Source organism: Gadus morhua, chromosome 9 (genome assembly GCF_902167405.1).
Source record: "Gadus morhua chromosome 9, gadMor3.0, whole genome shotgun sequence".
Taxonomy (NCBI): Eukaryota; Metazoa; Chordata; class Actinopteri; order Gadiformes; family Gadidae; genus Gadus; species Gadus morhua.
The window spans coordinates 23,476,838-23,499,625 of NC_044056.1; the positions used below are offsets into that span (position 1 = coordinate 23,476,838).

At 46.0% G+C, this 22,788-nt stretch overlaps 3 protein-coding genes across 5 annotated transcripts; all 3 read left to right on the forward strand.

Moving 5' to 3' along the window:
• Positions 1–556: 556 nt before the first annotated feature.
• Positions 557–2,687, forward strand: rsl24d1 (ribosomal L24 domain containing 1). Its single transcript, XM_030366244.1, has 6 exons — positions 557–814; positions 1,191–1,304; positions 1,404–1,476; positions 1,585–1,648; positions 1,806–1,891; positions 2,235–2,687. The coding sequence occupies exons 1-6, from the start codon at positions 734–736 to the stop codon at positions 2,321–2,323; spliced, it is 507 nt and encodes a 168-aa protein (XP_030222104.1). The 5' UTR covers positions 557–733; the 3' UTR covers positions 2,324–2,687.
• Positions 2,688–3,133: 446 nt separating this feature from the next.
• arpp19b (cAMP-regulated phosphoprotein 19b) lies at positions 3,134–5,203 on the forward strand. Its single transcript, XM_030366245.1, has 3 exons — positions 3,134–3,536; positions 4,011–4,133; positions 4,227–5,203. The coding sequence occupies exons 1-3, from the start codon at positions 3,492–3,494 to the stop codon at positions 4,395–4,397; spliced, it is 339 nt and encodes a 112-aa protein (XP_030222105.1). The 5' UTR covers positions 3,134–3,491; the 3' UTR covers positions 4,398–5,203.
• Positions 5,204–5,310: 107 nt separating this feature from the next.
• On the forward strand, positions 5,311–22,608 carry LOC115550650 (unconventional myosin-Va). 3 transcript variants are annotated; one of them, XM_030365884.1, is made up of 40 exons: positions 5,311–5,569; positions 5,780–5,890; positions 6,196–6,367; positions 6,741–6,885; positions 7,418–7,574; positions 7,669–7,812; positions 8,010–8,091; positions 8,243–8,350; positions 8,578–8,684; positions 8,769–9,034; positions 9,161–9,242; positions 9,320–9,460; positions 10,051–10,176; positions 10,336–10,419; positions 10,693–10,815; positions 10,964–11,061; positions 11,153–11,239; positions 11,851–11,959; positions 12,231–12,442; positions 12,705–12,861; positions 13,221–13,460; positions 13,663–13,881; positions 14,025–14,118; positions 14,217–14,362; positions 14,611–14,721; positions 15,253–15,387; positions 15,507–15,563; positions 15,746–15,973; positions 16,240–16,310; positions 16,405–16,479; positions 17,662–17,860; positions 18,074–18,167; positions 18,275–18,409; positions 18,543–18,697; positions 18,943–19,032; positions 19,143–19,293; positions 20,349–20,634; positions 21,077–21,251; positions 21,702–21,782; positions 21,889–22,608. In XM_030365884.1, the coding sequence occupies exons 1-40, from the start codon at positions 5,543–5,545 to the stop codon at positions 22,039–22,041; spliced, it is 5,433 nt and encodes a 1,810-aa protein (XP_030221744.1). In that variant the 5' UTR covers positions 5,311–5,542; the 3' UTR covers positions 22,042–22,608. The 3 variants fall into 3 exon arrangements, with proteins under 3 accessions (XP_030221744.1, XP_030221745.1, XP_030221746.1); XM_030365885.1 differs by lacking the exons at positions 5,311–5,569; positions 5,780–5,890 and having other exon boundaries at positions 6,237–6,327; XM_030365886.1 differs by lacking the exons at positions 5,311–5,569; positions 5,780–5,890; positions 6,196–6,367; ... (3 more) ...; positions 8,010–8,091; positions 8,243–8,350 and having other exon boundaries at positions 8,576–8,684; positions 8,773–9,034.
• Positions 22,609–22,788: the final 180 nt, after the last annotated feature.

Sequence of the window (22,788 nt, forward strand, 5' to 3'; positions counted from 1 at the left end):
AAAATTTAGAATAAATCTGCATAAATTATTCAATGTGACATCTAAATTTGCCGTATCAGTTTTGAAGCAATTTGATACAGTGTCTCCATAGTCACGAACAGGCAAAAAGCACTGGGATATCTGCTATTTTTTACACTCATGGTAAAAACCGTTCTGTGATCTGTCCGAAACACCAAGAACGGCCAATATTTTTGCATAAATAATTAATCCATAGCCCCATATATTTTACACATTTAATGAGTAATGCACCATCAGATATAAAAATTGAAAAATGAGCAGATGGCAGCCTTTGCCTTTGCCTTGATCCTAACAGAAGTTGTTAAGGTCTAACACCTTCATGGATTTTTTACACTGAATGAGTATAGGCCTTAATACAATCTAAATTAGATTTGGGCATATTACGTTTTACAAAACTCTTCATTTTTTGTTACCATTTTAATTCGATCAAAACACCCCATGGTCAAACATTGCAATTGCATTCAGCAAATACACACATAAGAGACATTGGGAGTAAAACGCCGGCAGGGGGCGGTTATGACAAGGAGCAGCGGGTGTTTCCTAACCGGCAGGAGGCGGGTTTGAGAAGGGGCAACGGGCCTTTTTGTAACCGGCAGGGGACGGTAATGAGCAGGGGCTGGCGGAGTGATTCATAACACAGAAGAAGAAAACATTCACACGGTCTTGTTTTCGTCAGCGTGTTCCGCCAGGTCCTCTTCAGGAACGAGGACCCAAAATGCGCATTGAAAAATGCTATTTCTGTTCGGGGCCTGTCTACCCCGGGCATGGGAACATGTTTGTTCGAAATGATTGCAAGGTATTTCACTGTCTGGTCGTGTGACCGCCGGTAGTTTGGTGTTGTACGGTTGTTTTTCGGCAGTGCTAGCCTTCAGGCTAGGCTACCTTCAGCCATTTAAACGTGCTGAGGCTCTCACGTGTTACTATGACATAGTCTGTTCAGTAATCCGTGGCTCTGAGATGATACTAAAAGCATGTCACTTTTATAGGAAATTGTCAGTAGTTAATTATTGTCAACATTAATGTGAAATAGTCGATGAATAAGACAGAATGCGATGTTTCTCTTGTAGTCGTGCGCCCTCTACCGGTCGTTATCGGAACACACCCCTGGCTGTTTGCCAGGACCCTCCATTAAGTTTATTTCCCTTCATCTGCGTTTGTTTCTTTTTCTCTAGGTCTTCAGATTTTGCAAATCCAAATGTCACAAAAACTTCAAGAAGAAGCGTAATCCAAGAAAGACCAGATGGACTAAAGCCTTCAGGAAAGCGGCAGGAAAGGAGTTGACAGTGGTGGGTTGGTTTCTATTTGATTTCAATATATTTACACCATGTATCCCAATGCATGTGTGTTAGGATGTCTTTGTTAACACAACTTTGCTAATTTTTCAGGATAATGCTTTGGAGTTTGAGAAACGTCGTAATATTCCCCTTAAATACCAGCGTGAGCTTTGGAGCAAGACAGGTAAATCTCAACGCCACTTAAAGCTAGAAATGCATATCGGTTGATTTTATGAACTCAATCAAATGTATAATTTGCATTTCTGAATCTATAATGTCCTTTCTATTCCAGTGGAAGCAATGAAGAAAGTAGAAGTGATCAAAAATAAACGACAGGCGCGATTCATAATAAACAGGTAAGAAGTACTTTTCATACCGAGGTCGATACTAACATCAATTACCAATGCCATATTGTATGTCAACACTCCATAAACATGGGATGTTGAACAGTAGGAGAGAGTTGGTAGTTTCAGCATTGAGACCGACGCCTTTAACACTATTCCCTATCTCTAGACTGAAGAAGGGCAAACAGCTGGACAAGGAAGAGGCCATCATCTCGGTCAAGAAGAACATTCACCTGATCAGGGCACCACATGCGGGTGAGTCAGCTGGCACAACGAATGAAATCCAAGATAGTCAGGGGATGAGGAGGCCTGACCCCCATCCGATGGGTTCTGGTTTCAAACCCCTGTCCCTGCAGTTTATTTATAGGCATCCTTTAGCAAGATGCCTTACCCCTACCTGCTTATTAATGACGTGTCTAAAAAAAGTTATTTGGATAAAAGCATCATTCATACAGGTACTAAATTACAATAGTCAACTTTGATGGAAACAGTCACAGCGTGATCAGATGTGTGGCCCTTGTAACTCCTTTCTAGAATGCTTGAATGTTGTACTCTTTTAAGTATAAGATTGTTTCTAATCAATTTGTCTGTCTTCCAGGGAAAGCCAAACAATTGGAAGAAAAGATGTTGCAGAAGTTGGAAGAAGACGTGGTCATGGCAGAGGATAACATTGATCCCACGGCCTGATGCACTTTTTAATCCATCGTGCTCCATACTTCAATAAAATAGCAACAGCTGTTCCTTTTCTTTTATTTCCTAAGGATCCTAAAGGAATGTAAACTCCCCTCCAGTGAGCTGTATTACGCCAATGTTTTTTGTACCAATGTTCAGAATGAGCATTTATTCCCTCGGATAATATTACTTTGTTAAACAGTGAAAATAATTCAAAATTGACAAAACCGTTGGAATATTCTGTATATAAGTTATTCTGTTTAACCATTTATTCCATATTGCACACGTGGTTCGGGTCTTCAAGTTGGCCCATTCTAACAAATGTGACAAATGGATGATATATTTTGAAAACTAAATAAAAGCTAATTGTACTCATGAATGTGTTAATTGATATTTGCAAAGACAATTGCCCAACCTTAATGCAGAATACTTTTAGAAGTAAATGTGGTATAGAAAGTTTGATGGCAATCATGGTAAAAAAAGTTTCAGCTCTATACCAGCTCGTTTGTAGGGATAGTCTCAGGATAATTTTGATGTCTCCACTTCATTATCTGAGATGTGCAGTATAACACCAAATATTTGGGGCCAATAGATTCCAAGATTCATAATTAAAAAAAAATTGGAATAGCTGTTTTAAAATGGGGCACATTCAATCATGTTATTCTGCTAGCAACCACAATCTTGCATGAATCCATGTCATTGTCGGTTAAAACTGACTGCACTAAAAACATCCAAAAAACCAGACCAGAAGATAATTTCTTTTTCCCCATTGAAACCCATTCATATTTTTCGATTTCATAGGTCCCATGGGCTCAACCAGAAGGGGCGTGACTTCGCCACTCTATAGAGCTGAGACGTGTGGAGGTGTAGTGTTTGGTCCCCAGGAGCCTGCCGTGGTCTGACAGTGTGTTTATGTCTAATACCGCCTCTTGTTTTGGTAGCAGGGACGTGTCTGAGGCGTCGTAGGGTCCTTGATTGCTCCTCCTAGGGTCCTTGGTTGCTCCTTCTAGGGTCCTTGATTGCTCCTCCTAGGGTCCTTGTTTGCTCCTCCTAGGGGCCGGACTCATCACTTGGCTCTAGCTGCTGTAGCTGCTGCATCGCCCCACGTTCTGCCGCTTCACCTCCGCTTGTCTGAGGGCTGACATCTCGTTCCCGTACTCCTGTTACCTGGGCCCAGACCGCGATGTCCGAGGAGGTCGACGGCGCAGTTAATCCCGAGGAACGGCAGGTAAATCGAAGTCTACCCCAGACGTGTTAGCTAGCAGGCGGTGCTAGCTGAGGTAGCTCCCACCAACATGAATGGATGAGATGCGATTAGCAACAAGCTAGTTAGCTTCCTGGTGATGGGGTCCTAGCAGGACGTTTTTCTCAACAATACATGTTAAAAGAGCATACTTTCTCACACAAACCATTCATCTGGGTGTCGTGCAACACTGCAGAGACGCCCCGAGTTGTGGTTGTTGTTCAAAGTGTGCGCTAGTTTAGCGGCTAAGCTCACAGAGCAGTGTGGTCTGATTTATAAATAGCATGCTCAGGTCTCTGCAGGAGTGTGTTTTCTTCTGAGAGGACACACAATATATAAAAAGTGTTTTCTTCGGTTGGTAACGGGGAAAATCTGGCACCTGGCATCATGTATCGATTCTTGCATTCTTTTTGAAGATAAATATTTTGTTCTCTGCCTTTGCATGACTTGTCCTCATAGGAAATGGAGGATGAAGTCATCAGTCCTGAGAAGGCAGAGGAAGCCAAACTGAAGACTAGGTATCCTAACTTGGCTGCCAAGCCAGGGGGCTCGGACCTCCTCAGGAAAAGACTTCAGAAGGGGGTGTGTTTCATACTTTAATAAGGACAGCTCTCCTTTTAGCAGTTTTAACATTGACAACATTTAAACTAATACTTTTCATTTTTATTCTCACAGCAAAAGTACTTTGATTCTGGTGACTACAACATGGCTAAAGCCAAAATGAAGAACAAACAGCTGCCCATGGCTCCAACAGAGAAGACTGAGATCACCGGAGACCACATACCCACACCCCAGGACCTGCCGCAGAGAAAGCCTTCCATTGTAGCCAGCAAACTCGCTGGTTGATTTATTGATAAGCATTTTATGTACATTGTTATGTGTCCATTCCAACCTGCCTTGCATAGCAACCTGCCAAGTTCTATTTCTGTTTATCATTCACCATTTTGATTACTGAGAATGTAAGCTGAAAGCTGGAGATGGCAAAGTATAGGGTCATCATATTGTGGTATTCAGCAGATCTATAGTTAAAGTTGTTGAACATTTAGATTGACTATGAGCTTGCTGTTTAAGTCACCTGGAAATGCAAATACAAGATTGTGTTCCTGGAACATTCTCTGCATTGTAGCTTTCATTTAAAGGATTTTTTCATCGTGTTCCTGGAGATCTGTCACTACATTGTTTCAATTTTGCTGTACTTTCATCCCAAAAAGTTGATTGAAATGATGCACATTGCAGGACTAGTGTAAATTGTATGCTTACATTAGTTTCACTAAAGCTACATATATTTGGAACTTTTTTTTAAACAAGTGAAGCCATCGGAAAAAAAACTAGGAACAGCAGGTAAATCTTTTTTTTATTTTTATGATTATCCTAAGTCACCTATGTCCCACTCTATAAACTTTATTGGTAAGGCAGCTCTTGCTAGCTGGTTGCGTTTTAATTAATTGTAGTTCTGAATACTGCTGCAGTTCCAAATCATACGGACTTCTGGAAAGGACTTGAAAGTAAAGAAGTGCTTTCTTCATGAGCAATACCTGGTCAAAGTAACCTAGCGGTTTCAAGCAGCTCCAATATGTCTGAAGTGTGCATGTACATTTATAGTGCAAACACACTACCGTGTTTTTTCTGTAAATAAAAGTTTTGCATAATAACTGAATCAGCGTATCGAATTTATTTGAGTAACAGTGTATTGCATTTATTTGTGACCGCTGGGGGGCGCGGCTGTCATTCAGAGCTTCTCCGCGCGCTCCCGCTGATCTCACTGACCGCAGGATCGCTCCTACCGCTGAAGTTATTACACCCCACCTTATGGCTCACTACCATATGTGATCCTGCTCTCCTCAAATCTAGTTATTTTAAACGGTTCAATGCAATCTTAACCTAACTTGCTGATCTGTAGTCCTGCTGACTTCCTCTTCCACTGAAATGGACCTGTACCTTCAGCGAGGTTCTCCTCAGTAGCCGGCGAGAGAGCTCCCTGGTCCACTGCCATGGCAGTCTCCGAACTGTACTCAAAGGTAACTACAGCATAATAATCTTATCTTACCATGATAAAAACTTATCTTCCTTACTTAGTTTTCAAACAATTAAATGACTTGCCATCATCCACTGATAAGTTCGTTGACTCTTAAATTGTCGTGATTTGTGTCCTGTCTATTCAAGTAAAGGTTTGTTTTATCGGTGTTAGTGTAGCGTTTCAAGATGTTTATTTTGGACTTGTTCCCCAGTCGGCCCGGGTCTGGCTCCCTGACCCCGAGGAGGTGTGGAGGTCCGCGGAGCTCACCAGAGCCTTCACCCCCGGAGACCAAGTCCTATCACTACGACTGGAGGACGGCTCGGTGAGAGACAGACAGTGGATAGGGAATTTATGCAAAATAGACCATGCAGAATAACACTATTGCTCGAGTATTTTACTGGGTTATGTTAGACATAGAGAACAAGTGTAGCCTATTCACAGTCGATGTATTCAATATTTGATAGTCTGGCGTTTCTAGTCAAAGCTTTCGGTGCCTGCCGTTATTAGATCAAGTTTGGGCTTGCATGGTATGGTAACGAGGCCTCAATAGTTGTTCAGGCAAAGGTAAGCCTAAGAAAATTGAGTCATGCAGAAATTCTCTAACCCTAACCCCCTGCATGATCCCAGGTGTTGGAACACAGAATTGACCTAAAAAGCAACAGATTACCACCCCTGAGAAACCCTAACCTGCTGGTGGGGGAGAATGACCTGACAGCGCTGAGCTACCTCCACGAACCGGCCGTCCTGCACAACCTCAAAGTGCGCTTCACAGACTCCAAGCTCATTTACACATATTGTGGTAATGAGCCCTTCTCTCGTGTGACTCACTATCATCGTGCCACTGTAGACTTTGGAGCCGTGTTCACAGTGCAGTATGGCACAATCAGACAAGATGCAATGATAATGCACTCAACTACTCATGTTCTCATGGTATTAAAGCTGAAGAATATGAAATGGGAAATATTTAACCACATCCTCTGGTTATTTATTATGTATGCATTCTATCCAATGGCTCAATAACCTTCTGCACTGAATAAGCATACACATAATAGTGGATGAGGTTATGATACAGGAAGTAGACACTGCATATTACGTCAACTGAAACACATCTGACTGAACTGGGACTAACATGGACTGATGGGTTAAACTGGTGGTCTGTGGCCCTGTTCCAGGCATCGTGCTGGTGGCCATCAACCCGTACAGCAGCCTGCCCATCTACGAGGCGGACATCATCCATGCCTACAGCGGGCAGACCCTGGGCGACATGGACCCCCACATATTTGCCGTGGCCGAGGAGGCATACAAAAACATGGCCAGGTCTTTAAACAACGAAGACGAAGCAGACTGCGACTCCTTGATAGAGACCGTTTCATTTGTGGCGTCACATTACATTCCACAGCAGATCTGGAAAAAAAATAATTACCCATCCACAACTAGAGATTTTCCGATACCATTTTTTCCTTCCCGATATTGATTCAGATTCCTGAACTTGACTATCGGCCGATTCCGACTATATACAGATACAGCATATAGCATTGTAATTACTAATAACACTTGTTCTTATTGGAAGGTAATCTTACAATGACAGCAATGACAACAGTCTGTTCACTTACTGTTTTTACCATTTTAAATCTATAATTATAAAAATACATTTGTATTCTTGAATGCACGGTCGGAGATGACACGTTTCCCATTCCGACTTTCCACCTCCGTTAACGAACGCAGCATAACACCACAAGTGTTTTTGTGAGGTTCTTTACGTCTGTATTAAATAAGTATTGGTGGATTTTCCAATTGGAATCATATCGGAATACCTCTATCAACTATAAACTCCCTTTTCCTCCCCAAGGGACGAGAGGAACCAGTCTGTGATCGTCAGCGGGGAGTCTGGGGCCGGGAAGACCGTCTCGGCCAAGTACGTGATGCGGTACTTTGCCACGGTCAGCCGCTCCTCGGTGCAGGCCAATGTGGAGGATAAGGTGCTGGCCTCCAATCCCATCATGGAGGTAGGGGAGGACACCCTCAGGGGACAGACCACAGCAGTACACAGTTTGAACTGGTGGCCAGTAACCCTCCCTCAATGCACGTCTCTGATCAAAGGCCATCGGGAATGCGAAGACGACCCGGAACGACAACAGCAGCCGGTTTGGAAAGTACATTGAGATAGGCTTTGACAAGAAGAACCGCATCATCGGGGCCATGATGAAGACCTACCTTCTGGAGAAATCGAGAGTGGTTTTCCAGGTCAACTTAACAGCACATATGATAACTAGTGATTCTTAATTCTTGGATTTCAACAGACCTAGGCTTTGAATTTGTGTTCTTGTTGAAATAGTCTCATGTATGAGTATAACTTTTTTATGAAATAAGTTTAACTTACAAAGTATAAATACATTGATTTAAACACAGAGTTATTCCTCTTCTGTCTTCATATCTTTTAGCCTCTTGGAGAAAGGAACTACCATATATTGTATCAGCTGTGTGCCTCCTCTCACCTGCCAGAGTTCAAAGATTTCAAGTTAAGTGAGTGATTTGTGTTAATGACATGCAGCCTTTTGAAACATCTTTGAAAGTGTTATTTTTCACTGTAGATACATGCTCTGTAGAGAGTCCTATCTGGATCCACCTGCGATGTGAAGATAACAGAATGCATGTTATTTTCTGTAACGTCAAGGCTGTGCTGATGACTACCTCTGCACCAACCAAGGCCAGTGCCTGGCTATAGAGGGCGTGGATGATGCTGCAGATATGACTGAAACTAGGAGAGCCTTAACATTGCTAGGTAGGTGGGGTTATGGTGTTTATTTTCATTCAGACGCTGCCAGAACAATACTTTACTCACAGCCCACATCACAATAGACACATGGATGTCCGCTGTCGGTAAGAACTAAATTGCTACATCCATTAAGCAAAATTCATGTATTCAGTCAGTATACTCAATCAGTTTCCCAACACATATGTGTAGGTGACCCTAAAATTAGACTAATAATGACATAATACCTTTGACAGGATTCAGTGACAGTGACCAAATGTCACTTTTCCGAATCCTTGCTGCCATTCTTCACTTCAGCAACGTAGAAGTGAAGGCTCAGTCAGCAGACAGCAGCAGCATCACGGTAGGCACGGAGACCTAGACCTGGCTACCTCTGATACATCAGCATACATCTGCATCCCATCGACATGCTTTGTGATGTTCCCAGCCAGACCAACACCACCTGGCTATGTTCTGTGAGCTGATGGGGGTGGCCTACCAGGACATGGCCTACTGGTTATGCCACAGGAAGCTCAGGACGGCCACAGAAACCTTTGTCAAGACTCTCTCCAAGGTGTCCGCGGTCAACGGGCGAGATGCCCTAGCCAAGCACATCTACGCCAAGCTGTTTGGCTGGATCGTAGACAGCATCAACCGGACCTTGAAGTTTGCCGCCACCCGTCGCTGCTTCATTGGCATTCTGGACATCTACGGGTATTTTAAGTTCTTGGTGTCGTTTCAGTATTCTTTGTGTGTTTTTAATTTCCTGTTTTTCTACAGATATTGCCGGAGGAAGCAATGCCTGAGTTCTCATTGTTTTCCATATCTATTTGTTTTCAGATTTGAAACATTTGATGTCAACAGTTTTGAACAGTTTTGCATCAATTATGCCAATGAGAAACTCCAGCAGCAGTTCAACCTGGTAGGTGCTGCACTCCGATGGCATCTGGCCACGCCTTGAGCCAAAACTGGGCCTGACTCAATGGTCCCTCTCTGCAGCACGTCTTCAAGCTGGAGCAGGAGGAGTACATGAAGGAGGAGATCCCCTGGTCCCTCATCGACTTCTCAGACAACGAGCCCTGCATCCGCCTGATCGAGGCCAGGATGGGCGTCCTGGACCTACTGGACGAGGAGTGCAGGGTAGGCTCTCCTGATTGGGCTTCGATGATTGTTCACAATGGACCAACATTTACTGTGATCATAGTTTCAGCCATCTGTTCAAAAAAAACATCTGGGAGCAGCATGACAGCGGCATATGTTTTATTAAAAGGTCTGAAATGGTTATCCTTAGGTATTGTATAAGAAGGGCTTAAGTTGAGGTAGACTTTTGGCTTTGTCAGGTCATGGTCAGGGCCAGAACAGCCTCACACACTCACATTTGTCTCAGAACGATGGTGCCCGCCCTCCTAACTTCCTCTTGATTGTTTGTTCAATGTTTCTGCACCGGTCGACCGGCTCAGATAATTTTTTCCGAGAGCATTCTTTGCCCACAGTTAACATGCAACGCATTGTCAGTACAGTCAAAATGTCAGTCTCGGTACAGAACCAGGATATGCTGCATGTAGCCCATTTAACCTATTGATCACGCCAACGTCTGAGCAACACCACTACGTGTCACGTTTGTTTCATGTTTCTGTTGTTAAAGTGTGGCTGGCTGTGAGCCAGCCAAGTCATGGCATTTCCTATATGAGTCATCATGTCTCAATCCTTCCGTCCTTTCCTGCCCTTAGATGCCCAAAGGCTCTGATGACACGTGGGTCCAGAAACTGTATACCACCCTCCTGAAACAGAACGTTCATTTTGACAAGCCCAGACTGTCCAACACGGCTTTTATCATCCACCACTTTGCAGACAAGGTACATATGCATTTGGAGCAGTATATCTAAAAAGACGTATAGGAAAGACAATTCATGGTTCTGTACACCAGTTCTCCCCCGTTAGTTCAGGGTGTCTGACTATAGGCCAGTTCTCCCCCGTTAGTTCAGGGTGACTGACTGTAGGCCTTTGTCTACCAGGTGGAGTACCAGTGTGATGGCTTCCTGGAGAAGAACAAGGACACTGTCAATGAGGAGCATATAAATGTTCTGAAAATGAGCAAGGTGAAACCAGTCTCTTATTTTTCAGTTTTTTCCATGGAATGCAGTCTCAAGGCAGGGGGAAACACAAAAGTTCACTCAGGAAATGTACTGTCAGTTAGCAATGCCTGCTTCTGCTGTGGTAAATGTACACACCCTAGGTTTGTGGAAACACCAGGTTGTTAGGAAATATGTCTAATTATACCATAAAGCGGGAAACACTGCCACCTGCAGGCAGTGTTGGCAATGCCAGCCACATTCGATAACTCCCCTCACTGTCATTATTTTTCACTTTAGTTTGATTTGCTAGTGATGCTTTTGGAAGAGCAAGAGACAGACACAAACAGCACCAGTTCCACATCGAAGAGGTGCCGTCAAGGTCCGGCTAGTAAAGTTCACAAGAAGACTGTTGGACTGCAGGTGAGAGAACCGAGTTAGAACCACAAGAAAAATAACTCAAAAAAATAGGAAAACAAACACAATGGTTTCTTGGTAATGTCAGTCTGACAGAGTCTTTGGATATTTCCTCACACTGCCCCTTCATCAATGTTTCACGTCCTTTTCTTAGTTTCGTCAGTCACTCACCCTGCTGATGGACATGCTGAACGCTACAACTCCTCACTATGTGCGCTGCATCAAACCCAACGACCAAAAAGCCCCGTTCACGTGAGGAAGAGCTACCCCGCTAATCTCATTCAACTTCTGTTCAGACACACCACTCATCCTTCACAGCGTCTGTCTGTCCTCCTCCTGGTAGACTGGAGCCCATGAGGACAGTGCAGCAGCTCAGGTCCTGTGGAGTTCTGGAGACCATCCGGATCTCCGCTGCAGGCTACCCCTCCAGGTACTGGGTCCTGCTCAGGACTGGGTCCCTGGGTACCTCTGAGGAGGGCACCTGAATGGCCCTGATTCGCTTTGGTAGATACATAGAAAATACTAATGAGAACAAAAATATACGCTTAGGTAAAGGATAAAGTGAAATGCAGGGCATAAAATACAGTTGTTTTAAACAATATAAATTAAGTGTAAAGTGTCTATTATAAAGTGGCTCAGTACCAGTACTTCAGTGTGTAAATGCAAATGTAAACAAAGAAGTGTCCCAGTATTCAAGTACAGGTATATATATATGTATATATTCAGTGTTTCCCCGAGAAAATGTCTTAGTCAAGGTGGGGGCGGGGGGGGGGTCTTCGGTGCGGGTTTCAGTTCGCAATAATATATACAACCGCCTTAACCATACAGTGCTGGGGGAAACACTGATATTGACAATATATGTATGCATAAATATATCTATATATCTATACATATACAGGAATACATAAACACACAAACATGCGTATGCATGCACATACACGTTGGTTTTATTACCAGGAGGAAGGGACCTGTTACTATATGTTGAGGCCTTCAAAGAACGCCCAATGTGACAGAATCCTTTGGGGGTTTCTTCTACCACAGATGGACCTACCAGGAGTTCTTCAAGCGGTACGGGGTCCTGGTGAGGCAGAAGGACGTGCAGACCAACTTCAATCAGACCTGTAAGACGGCCCTTGAGAAACTGATTGAGGTACGAGCTTTGAGAGTTGGCCTGTAAGATATAGGGTAAGGCTTTATTTCTTGCAGTACGGTTATTATAGTTTCAGAGAAGTTTCCGGATTACCAGTAACCATTCATATTTTGGACGCCCTATTAATATAAATATACATATAACTGATATTACTAACTAAGCAACAATAATTGAACTATTCAATTAAACATTAGCATATTCAGTGAGTGCTCGTTAATTACAACACTGAGTGATATCCTGTCTTGTCTATCTCTTTTATCTTGGTCCTCAGGATAGAGACAAGTATCAATTCGGCAGAACCAAGATCTTCTTCCGTGCGGGCCAGGTGGCCTACCTGGAGGACCTGCGGTCGGAGAAGCTGCGCCTGGCGTGCGTCAGCATCCAGAAGACCCTGCGCTGCTGGCTGGCCCGCAAGAAGTACCTGAGGATGAGGAGATCTGCTGTGGTGCTCCAGAAACACGTCCGTGCCCAACAGGCATGCCGGTACACACACTGCTTCTTCTTCTGTTCTTATGGTATTTACCATCGGTACTATTGAGTCATCATTTAGACAGTTTATTCAAAACAACTTGAGGCATGTTGCTCAGGGATGCCTACAGGTGCACTATAGCCGTTGGGGTTTGAACCCTGAACCTTTTGGTTAGGAGCATAACTAACACGAACACACAGATTGGAACCCATGTCAAAATGTCTGTCCGATGGTTTAAATCACACCGTGTCAAACACAGCAATGTCCTGCAAACAGTTTTGTCCGGTTGTTGCGCTGGACGAATGCAGCCGTGGTGATCCAGAAGAACGTCAGGATGTGGGCGGGCAGGAGAGCCTATCAGAGGGAGCGGTCTGCTGCTGTCACCATCCAGGGCTGCTTCAGGTCCTACAAGGCCCGACAGAGCTACTATAAGGTTAGGCCCCAGCACACTTCACCTATGACTACCACAGCCAAGTAAGAAAGATTAAAAACACATTTTCTTCTTCTAAGAGTCGCTGGGCCTCCATTAGAAAAGTAATCTGTAATCTTCTCACTTTTTCAACTTTATTTAGAAATTGAAAGTATTTGGAAAAACATAAAATATCTTAAAAACATTATTCGCAAATAATCAAAATAATAGGTTTCAATGAACCGCAGTCTGAATCTTCATCACATTATATATATTAGAGCAGACTGAGACTATACTCTCTAACAAAAATACACACTGAAACAATACCGACATTTTGCGACCCACGACCACAATGACTCTGTATCTCCTCCCTGTTTCCTCAGCTGCTTTACGAGCAGAAGACGGTGGTGATCCAGAGCTGGGTGCGGGGCTGGCTGGCCCGGAAACGCCACCAGCGTTACCTGGCGGCCGTGGTCCTTCTGCAGAGCTGCGTGCGGCGCCTGGGGGCCCGGCGGGAGCTGAAGAGGCTGAGGGCCGAGGCCCGCTCGGTGGAGCACTTCAAGAAGCTCAACGTGGGCATGGAGAACAAGATCATGCAGCTGCAGCGCAGGATCGACCAGCAGGTGAGGAGCGTGTCGTCCACCGACGCTCATCCTCGTCCAAGACACTCTCTAGGCCTCTGCTGCTAAACAGCAGAAGAAACAGAAAACGCAGAGGAACTGATATCATTAGGTGGTGGCTGATCACATGGCAGACATGAGCATCTGACATGTGCCCTCCCGCTCGCCCTTTTAGTCTCTGATTCTCTCTCTCTCTCCCCCGCAGCAAAAGGAACACAGAGAAGCTAGTGTGAGGCAGAGCGCCCTGGAGAAGACCCAGGCAGCGGAGCAGAAGAGGCTGAGGGGAGCAGAGCTGGACGCCCTGACCAAGGCACACAGGATCCCCTCGCTGCTGGAGCAGCTGGCCTCCCTCCACCGGGAGCTGGACGCTGTGGGCAGGGAGAAGGAGGAGCAGGCCAGGGCCCACCAGGAGCACACACTCAAGGTACGGCCACACCCAACACACACACACTACAGTTTCTCTTTTCTTTGTATTTCCAACCCAACATTTTAGGATTATCAACAGTTGTTGTTGATACATTGAGGTAATCCTTAAAGGAAACATGTTGTACCTGGGTTGACCACCAGATGGAGTCTGATCTAATCGAAAAGATGAACATGTGGAACAAGGAGAGGGAAGAGCTGAACAGGTTAATTCAAGACCAGGCGAGGCAGACATCAGGTAGATGGCATCACATCTTAAACTCAAAGTATCCTAATAGTAACATAATTCAAGCTATTTTGGACAACATTGAGATTGCTTTGTGTTTGTTGTTGCAGAGAGCCAAGCGGCTCTAGAGACCAACAGGCAGCTGGAGAAGGAGCTGTTGGAGGAGCGCGCCCACTACCAGAGCCTGCTGAGTGAACACCTGCAGCTGGAGGAACGCCATGGAGACCTCCAGGACAAGATGAACCGCAGCAGCGCGGTGAGATGCCTCTACGCTGTTCTCACCTTCACACACGCTGGGTAGAACTGGTTCTGCAACATTATCCGCTTGGCTAGCCAATATGTTTACTTTCTGGAGTATACTTTGTGCCTTGCTCAACATGCCCCGGGCAGTAGATAGCATTCCTCCCCCCCCCCACCAGGCCTATGTCATAATGGCTTCTAGTCATATCCCGAATCAAACGCAATTACATCACTAATGGTTTAAACAACGGCACCACCCCACAGGACGCCGCGTCGAGCCACAGGAGGAGCGACTCCCTCCAGAGCAGCAGCTCCTCTGAGGGAACACAGGGCTCGGGCTACACGGAAGGGCGGGACAGCCCCGCACACAGAGAGGTACCATGAAGAACCACTCAGAGCCTGGCCGGGAGATAAGACACCATGAGATCTAATGGTGTCACAGTAGAAAGTAAAAGTAGAAGAATGCATTTGATTCATTTATTTACATCCATATACCAAATGAGTTGTAGAAGTGTGAACCTTGTAGACTCTGTGCAGGAGTAGTAATAGGAGTGCTGTGGGGTGTTGGGTTGTGTTCTCCAGGATGCGAGTGTTGTGTTGTGTGTTCTCCAGGATGTGACTGGTGTGTTGTTGTGTTCTCCAGGATGTTACCTTGTTGTTGTGTTCTCCAGGATGTGAGCGTTGTGTTCTGTGTTCTCCAGGTTGTGACCGTGTTGTTGGGTTCTCCAGGAGGTTACCGTTATGTTGTTATGTTCTCCAGGATGTGACCGTGTTATTGTGTTCTCCAGGATGTTACAGTTGTGTTATGTTCTCCAGGATGTTACCGTATGTTGTTGTGTTCTCCACAATGTTACATTGTGTTGTTGTGTTCTCCAGGATGTGACGTTGTGTTGTTGTGTTCTCCAGGATGTGACCCGGGCCGCGGTGGACATGCCGGTGCTGCTGAAGCTCCAGAGGAAGGTGAAGGAGCTGGAGGAGGAGAAGCGCTCTCTGTTTGGTCAGCTCAACAGAAGGGAGGAGGCGGAGCAGGAGAAGTCCAAGGTGGGTTGGACTACAGCCAGAGTCCATGTCAACTACTGTCTCATGAGGGTCATCGGGATTAGATTGATGCTTGATGCTCACCTTACATGGAGAGATGTGTTTCTGTACTTTGGGAGCAGGAGATGGAGGATCAGAAGACGGTCAACAGAGCTGAACTGGACACAGAGGCTCTCAAGGTAGCGCTCTCCACATCGTGATGTTCTCTCAAACAAACGTGTTCGCTGATTTCTGCATTACAGCCCATTCTATAATAAAACATGGAATTAAGACGGATTGCTCCGCATTATAAGTGTATTATGGTCCTGTTGGCCAAACCAAAGAGAGGACATGTGAATCATATTTCCGTGGCGGTTCACAGCGCCAGGAGCTCGAGTCGGAGAACAAGCGTCTGAAGCAGGACCTGGGCTCGCTGCGGAAGTCCCTGACGGACGACAGCGGCCCGCTGGCGCCGCCCAAGCCGGGCTCCATGCCCTACAACGTCCTCCTGGAGCAGCTGGACTGCAGCAATGAGGAGCTGGAGATGAGGAAGGAGGAGGTGCTGCTCCTCAGGTCCCACATGGTCCGGCAGACCGCCTTCAAACACAAGGTGGGAGGAGTCGAATGAGGAGAATCAGGACCAAGGGTTCATAGTGCTGGTGATGTCATCATCATTTGACATCACCCTCAATTGCCCCCTGGGGACAAATAACCTTTTTTTTTAATTTGAATTTGAATTTGAATTAACAACATCATCATCATCATCATCATCATCATCATCATCATCATCATCATCATCTCCTGATCATGTGATTAACATGTTGTCGGTGTTATGATGAAGATTATTATCTGTGGTTCTGTGCTCTGTGGCTGTAGGACTCCCTGACTGATGGTCAGTCTCTGAAGCAGAGTCTAAACCAGATCTCCTTGCTGCAGGGCAGTGACGGGTGGGTCCAGCCGTCCGTTATCTAGAACGCACTGACACTCCTCTCACCTGTTGACCCCTCTGATCCTCTACACTCCCAACCCCCTCTCTCTCAGATCGGCCAAGCTGCACACGCTGAACGAGGATGGGGAGCTGTGGTTGGCCTACGAGGGCCTGAAAGAGACCAACAGGTGGGGTGATACCAGGGGGTGGAGCCGCTAGGGGTGGGACAACATATCCGTACGGCCATTTATCGTCGCCCTGCTTCGTGCATACAAGAATGGATACACTGGGCCAAATATGAATATAATATTTATTAATATTTTTTTAAGAATTTATTTAGCATTTTTATGCTTTATTCATGAAGTTAGACAGGAAATGTCACCCAAGATATAGATATTTTAATAAATAAGGCGTTCTAAACCGATTTCCCTGCTCCTCAAGGTGAATGAAGGAAACTTGAACTGAAGTTAACTATCCAAGGACGAGAATAAAGAATGAATATATGAATCTCCAGCTCCCCATGAATATAGACCGAAATCCAGCACTTTACCTTGAGTAATGTTGTATTCATCGTGAGAGATATCGTGGTATATCTCTGATGATCGTTTCGTTATAGTAACGTTAAAGGATTGTCCAACAGTATATTGATTATCTTAGACTCGCTGTATCGTGTTATTGGGGGCATCCGTGGCATACTGTTTAAAGACACTCTCCTACGTCCTCATCCACGGATAATGGATAACTTAAAGGTTGGGTATGGGATTTGCGAAACGCCAACAGATTTTGAAAATACACAACTCAAATGGTCCTACCCCCTTTTCTTCGACGCTGACTCTGACTCCACCCATTCCAAGTACATGGACGCGCAATCATGCACGAGCGAACAGTGGAGCTAGTTAGCTAGCTCCAGTAGCTACCGCAGGATAACAACAAACAGAAGTTTGCTCTGGGTCACGAGCTTTGAGTACGTGCACGAAGGGGTCACGCGCGGGGGGAGGGGGAGTGCAGTACGACCGTTTGATTGACGTACTTACTGTCCAATGCCACTCGGTGGGTCTGGAAATCATTGGCTGGAGTTTTTCGAGCCCTGCCCGTTCCACAGATGATTGACTTGTTTAATTTTCATGTCAGTACTTGTAACTCATTGGCTGTAAGTGGGTTTTGATAAGGATTTCAAGTAATTTTGCAAAAATGGCCAAAAAAGAGAATTCCATACCCAACCTTTAACTTCACTTGTATTATCGGTAACGCGTATGGCATTGTATCGTGAGGCTGTGATCTCCACCCCTATTAGCCGCCCTCCAGGCGTTTCCTTGTCTATCTGCTTAGTGCAGATGCTAACTGCTAGCTGCTCGTTGCCCCCCCCCCAGGGTCCTAGAGGGGCTGCTCCAGGACCAGGGCCGCGCCCACCAGCAGGAGGTCCAGGAGGTACGCCGGGAGCTCCTCGGGGTGAAGGAAGAGAGCGGGCGGCAGCAGCAGCTCCTGGCCCAGAGTCTCCTGCTGCCCAAGGAGGCGCAGGTGGAGGCCTGCCTCCAGCACGAGATCACGCGGCTGGCTAACGAGAACCTGGTGGGTGGACCCCAGCGCCTCCCCAGCGACCTCTGACCTCACCTGGTTAACAAGTGTTTTGGTAGTGGTCGCGAAGCAGTAAAAAGTGACATACTAAAGGGAAGAATATAGATAAATGTTAATAAAGGGATAGAGATTTTATTTTCTTGCAAAAAAGTAAAACATTTCTTCTGTTTCTGTCAAAACTGTACTTTATTGACTTATTCTGTGTAGGATCTCATGGAACGTCAAGAAGGCCAAGATAAAACCGTGCGCGTCCTGAAACAGCAGCTTAAGAGCTACGCTGAACGGCTCGAAGAGTTTGAAGGTAATTCATCCAGATGGCCTGTGTTTATAATACTGCTGCACAATACAGACACACTTGTTTGAACCACAACAGAGATGTGATATTAATCCTTGACCCTTGATGTCCAGCCTGCGCCCGGAGACAGAGCACCGTGTCACAGATCGGCATTCCGGTCAACATCACACGCAAGGAGAAGGTATTCCAGGGAATGCTGGAGTATAAGGAAGGAGACGAGAGCATGCTGCTGAAGAATCTGGTCGTTGGTATGATAACTCATTATTAATGATCTATTAATTCAATAACCGGAAAGAAAGCCATGAATTCACAGAGCATTTAAAAACTTCAACACGCTCTGTGTATGTTTGTTCACTCTCCTTTTTTGTGCATCCTCCTCAGATCTGACACCCCGCAGTGTGGCAGTCAGTTCCCTGCCCTGGTTGCCAGCGTACATCATCTTCATGTGCATACGCTATGCGGACCACATCAACGACGAGGAACGAGTCAGCACCCTGCTCAACTCCACCATCATCAGCATCAAAGGGGTCATTAAGGTGCAGAGGTCGACTCCCGTGGAAGACGATACTTACCCTGAACACGACCCTGCTAATCTGATCTGATTTGGTTCACAAAGAACACATTCTTTGTGAAAAAATTCCCTGTATTCCAACTTCCTGGTAATGCCAACATGGGAATATACCAATGAACCGTATAATGGTGGCAGAAGCCCTGGTGACTGATGCTTTGGTATGTGAGGTAGAAACATATACACTTGTCTAACCGCTTTGTTGCCCAACAGAGAAGAGGGAAGGACTTTGAAACAGTGTCTTTCTGGCTGGCCAACGCCGGTCGCTTCCTGCACTGTCTGAGGCAGTACAGTGGAGACGAGGTGCGCTCAAACAACACACTCACGTCAGCATGATGCCTATTGACTTACTCGCTTACCTACACCTGTCCGACCGTTATTCACTGTGTCTGCTGGCCTCTACTCTCCTGCAGGACTTCACCAAGCACAACACGCCCAGGCAGAACGAGCACTGCCTGACCAACTTTGAGCTGTCGGGCTACCAGCAGGTGTTCGGGGACCTGGTGATTCAGATCTACCAGCAGCTGATTAAGTGCACACAGGACCAGCTGCTGCCCCTCATCGGTGAGGGGGCTCTGTTCCTCTGGATCATAAGGCTCAATGTGTATTAGGCTACGTTTACATGATGACGGTCTGAAAAGAAGACGCAAAAGTGACGTCGCGTCTTCACGTTTTATTCCGCGTTTACACAAGCGTTTTCGGTAGGAAATCTGCGTGCATACGGTGACGCAAAAGTGTGTGGAATTCGATTGGGTGGGCATGCCAGGCGGCTAAGGCCACGTTTATACGTAGCAGGGTATTTATAGAAACGAATATTTCCCCCCTATATATGTATACTATCTGTACATATCCTGTACATTTCGTGGAAAGACGCATGTACCTTTATTAGAGCTGCCAGAGCAGCTTGACGGTCCGACGCATGGAAATAATCCAACATGTTTGTTTAATTCCCTCCCTGTACTGGTAACGCTACCAGTCACGCTACGGCAGAGCGTATTCAAGTTTTCCACTCTGAAGGGTGGTTTCAGATTTTTGCGTTTTTAAGCCCCAAAAACGCCGTCACCATCTAATCAAAAGGCACTTCCGATCAAATATTATGTCGTTTTTACCCGCAAACGTCCTCGCTTAAAGGGGACCTTAGATCCCCAATACTGTGGCCCTAAAAAAATCCAACCATCTATATACTAAGTATAATAATAACCCTCCTTGTTTTTGATATGACCCTTTCATTCGTGCTTGACAGTGCATGCAATCTTTTTAACAGACATCAAGGCAATAATATTTGGCTAAAATATGGTTTTAAATATCTCTGAATATGCCTGGGGGCCAGAGACTGGGGACATTAAACACTATTATTCATATATATATATATATATATATATATATATATATATATATATATATGATAATGTACTGCCACCTAAGACCTCACACCAAAAATGTTCCTGGTTTGAACTCGACACAGTGTTTCTGTGTGGCTGTAGTTGTAACCTATGTTCATGTACATACACCATGATGTTGATAATGTCCTCCTATGTGGTCCTCTACCACCACAACACTATGAATGGGATAAAGCACTGCAGGATGCTCACGTTGTGTGTCCCGTCTCCCCGGGCCAGTGGCTGGCATGCTGGAGCACGAGACGGCCCAGGGGGTCCTGGGCTCCATGCCCGCCAGCCAGAGGAAGAGGGGTGCCAGCGTGGCTGAGGAGGCTGACGCCGTCACCGTGGAGACCATCCTGCAGCAGCTCAGCCTGTTCCACGGTGCCATGCGGCAGCACGACATGGACCAGGAGCTGGTCAGGCAGGCGGTCAGGCAGCTCTTCCACTTCATCTGCGCCGTGACCCTCAACCACCTGCTGCTGCGGAAGGACATGTGCTCCTGGGGGAAGGGCCTGCAGATAAGGTAGCACGGCGCGTAGCACTTAGCATAGCATCTACCCAAACGTAGTCTGTGCATGAGTACTGGTCTGTGAACTAGAGGGCACGATGGAGTGTAGCGTAGGCTATAGAACCTCAGGTGACTCCATGCTAGAGGGAACTGGGTTCAATACCCCTATCTCAGCAACCAACATGTGGGCAACCTAGGGCACAGTGCCCTCCCTCTACCTGCTCCTGACATTCAATCTTAAATAGTACTATTCTGCTTTGCATTTGAGTACAGGTGTGTGGACACGCATACTTTGTTAAATAATGCATCAGAGAATACAAGGATGGCTGTATAATATACAGGGGCTTGAACTTGCAGATAAAATAAAACAGCAAATATACCAATAGATATCCAATCCGGATCAGGACCTAATGCAGGGAGATTTCAGTGTGTGGCTCACTGTGGCTCCCCGCTGCAGGTACAAGGCGTGGCAACTGGAGGAGTGGCTGATGGAGAAGGAGCTGTCCGACTGCGGGGCAAAGGAGGCCCTGGAGCCGCTGGTCCAGGCCGCGCAGCTCCTGCAGATCAACAAGAAGACGCCCGCTGACGCCCAGGCCATCTGCGCCATGTGCAGCGCTCTCACAGCTCCCCAGGTCACCATGACGACCGGCCCAACAAAACCCCGCACTCACCAAACAGAGGGGCGGGGTTGAGCCTCTGGATCAACTATAGAGTGACATTCACGGGCGTTTCTGCACCTAGCAGTTGCTAGGGGATGGAACGCCCCTAGGAAATGACCCTTTACAGTTGACCCATTTTTTTCTCTTTGTTATTAACGCTAGCTAGCTAATGTTTAGAACCAAAGCAGCCGCTAGTTGACTAAGCTACCATTACACTAGCTCATGATTACAACCAAGATAGACACTAGGTGGCTAAGCTAGCATAGTGCTAGCTGGGGGGGGGGGGGGGGGGGGGGGTAGGGTGCAGAATGCCCCCACCCTGCTTATGTTTAGAACCAAGATGGCAGGTTGGGGAAAAAGCCCCATGAAGTTGAGTTTACGTTTACGGTCTAATGACGTGTTCCTTTGTGTTCTTTGCCGCAGATCGTTAAAGTGCTCAATCTGTACACGCCAGTGATTGAGTTCGAGGAGAGGGTGTCCCCGACCTTCATCGCCACCATTCAGGTGAGGCGGGGCGAGACAGATTGTGTGGAGACCAGAGGGGAGCTGGGAGGACTGTGATTCTGTTGGACTCTTGGTCTCCTTCCTGAGTTGTGTTTGTGGTTCTCAGGACCTTCTGAGGGACCGCAGCGAGCCCACCACGCTGATGATGGACGTGAAGAGCGTCTTCCCCATCAGCATCCCCTTCGTCCCCTCACTGGTCGTCATGGACGCCATCCAGATCCCCGCTAGCCTCCACCTAGGCTTCCTCACCCGGGTCTAACCCCCCCCCCCACGCTCTTATGTTATATTTATATGTTTTATGTCTGCCTTCATTTCACCGATGGTTGAGATACAGTTTTAAACCAAGGTGTCATTCTCTTCATTCTCCTGGTAGTCTAATGCGATGTGTTGGCGTATCTAGGTTTGTTTGTGCAGGTATCTATGTTAGCTTGGGTGGGAATGTGGTCCAAAATATTTCATTTGTCAATCGTAACCTTTGCTATGTGCACTTTATATTGTGGAAAAAGGTCTGCTATGTATTAAGGCTGCCATTGGATCCCATGGATCCCATGGCATGTCTTTATGAAACCCAATTACTGATTTGACATAGAACTTCTACCAAATAACTTATTTTTCACTTAATTAAGGTGAAATATTTCATAAGATGCTAAATATCAAAAACAACCAAAGAGGAGGATTTCGGTGTGTGTGCCTTGACCAAATGAAAAGATAGAATTCTCTTTTAAAAAACAATGTGTGCAATGTATCAGTTTTTACAGATTGTTTTTTTATAATTCAATTGGATTGTGGTAAAAATCATATCTCTATATAAAAAATATTAATAATTTGTCATGTTTGGACTTTTAACCTGGCCAGCGAATAGCACGCTTTCAGACCCACCACCATGTCAGACAGGGGCCAGAGCTGGCTGAGGGGCCCGTATCCTGTTTCTTTAGTGACTCAGGTCCTTGATCAAAACAGCACTCCCCTGTATCAGGCTGCTGTCACAAGACGCGTGGGCGGGGCC

What these genes read in the sequence shown, in the direction of transcription:
- rsl24d1 (XM_030366244.1), top strand. Translation starts at nt 734, where the DNA reads ATGCGCATTGAAAAATGCTATTTCTGTTCGGGGCCTGTCTACCCCGGG. An exon ending in TTGTTCGAAATGATTGCAAG is followed by an intron (nt 815 to 1,190) that starts GTATTTCACTGT and finishes CTTTTTCTCTAG; the next exon opens with GTCTTCAGATTTTGCAAATC. An exon ending in GCGCGATTCATAATAAACAG is followed by an intron (nt 1,649 to 1,805) that starts GTAAGAAGTACT and finishes CCCTATCTCTAG; the next exon opens with ACTGAAGAAGGGCAAACAGC.
- arpp19b (XM_030366245.1), top strand. Translation starts at nt 3,492, where the DNA reads ATGTCCGAGGAGGTCGACGGCGCAGTTAATCCCGAGGAACGGCAG. An exon ending in TTAATCCCGAGGAACGGCAG is followed by an intron (nt 3,537 to 4,010) that starts GTAAATCGAAGT and finishes TTGTCCTCATAG; the next exon opens with GAAATGGAGGATGAAGTCAT. An exon ending in GGAAAAGACTTCAGAAGGGG is followed by an intron (nt 4,134 to 4,226) that starts GTGTGTTTCATA and finishes TTATTCTCACAG; the next exon opens with CAAAAGTACTTTGATTCTGG.
- LOC115550650 (XM_030365884.1), top strand. Translation starts at nt 5,543, where the DNA reads ATGGCAGTCTCCGAACTGTACTCAAAG. An exon ending in ATGTTCTGAAAATGAGCAAG is followed by an intron (nt 10,420 to 10,692) that starts GTGAAACCAGTC and finishes TTTTCACTTTAG; the next exon opens with TTTGATTTGCTAGTGATGCT. An exon ending in GACCAAAAAGCCCCGTTCAC is followed by an intron (nt 11,062 to 11,152) that starts GTGAGGAAGAGC and finishes TCCTCCTGGTAG; the next exon opens with ACTGGAGCCCATGAGGACAG.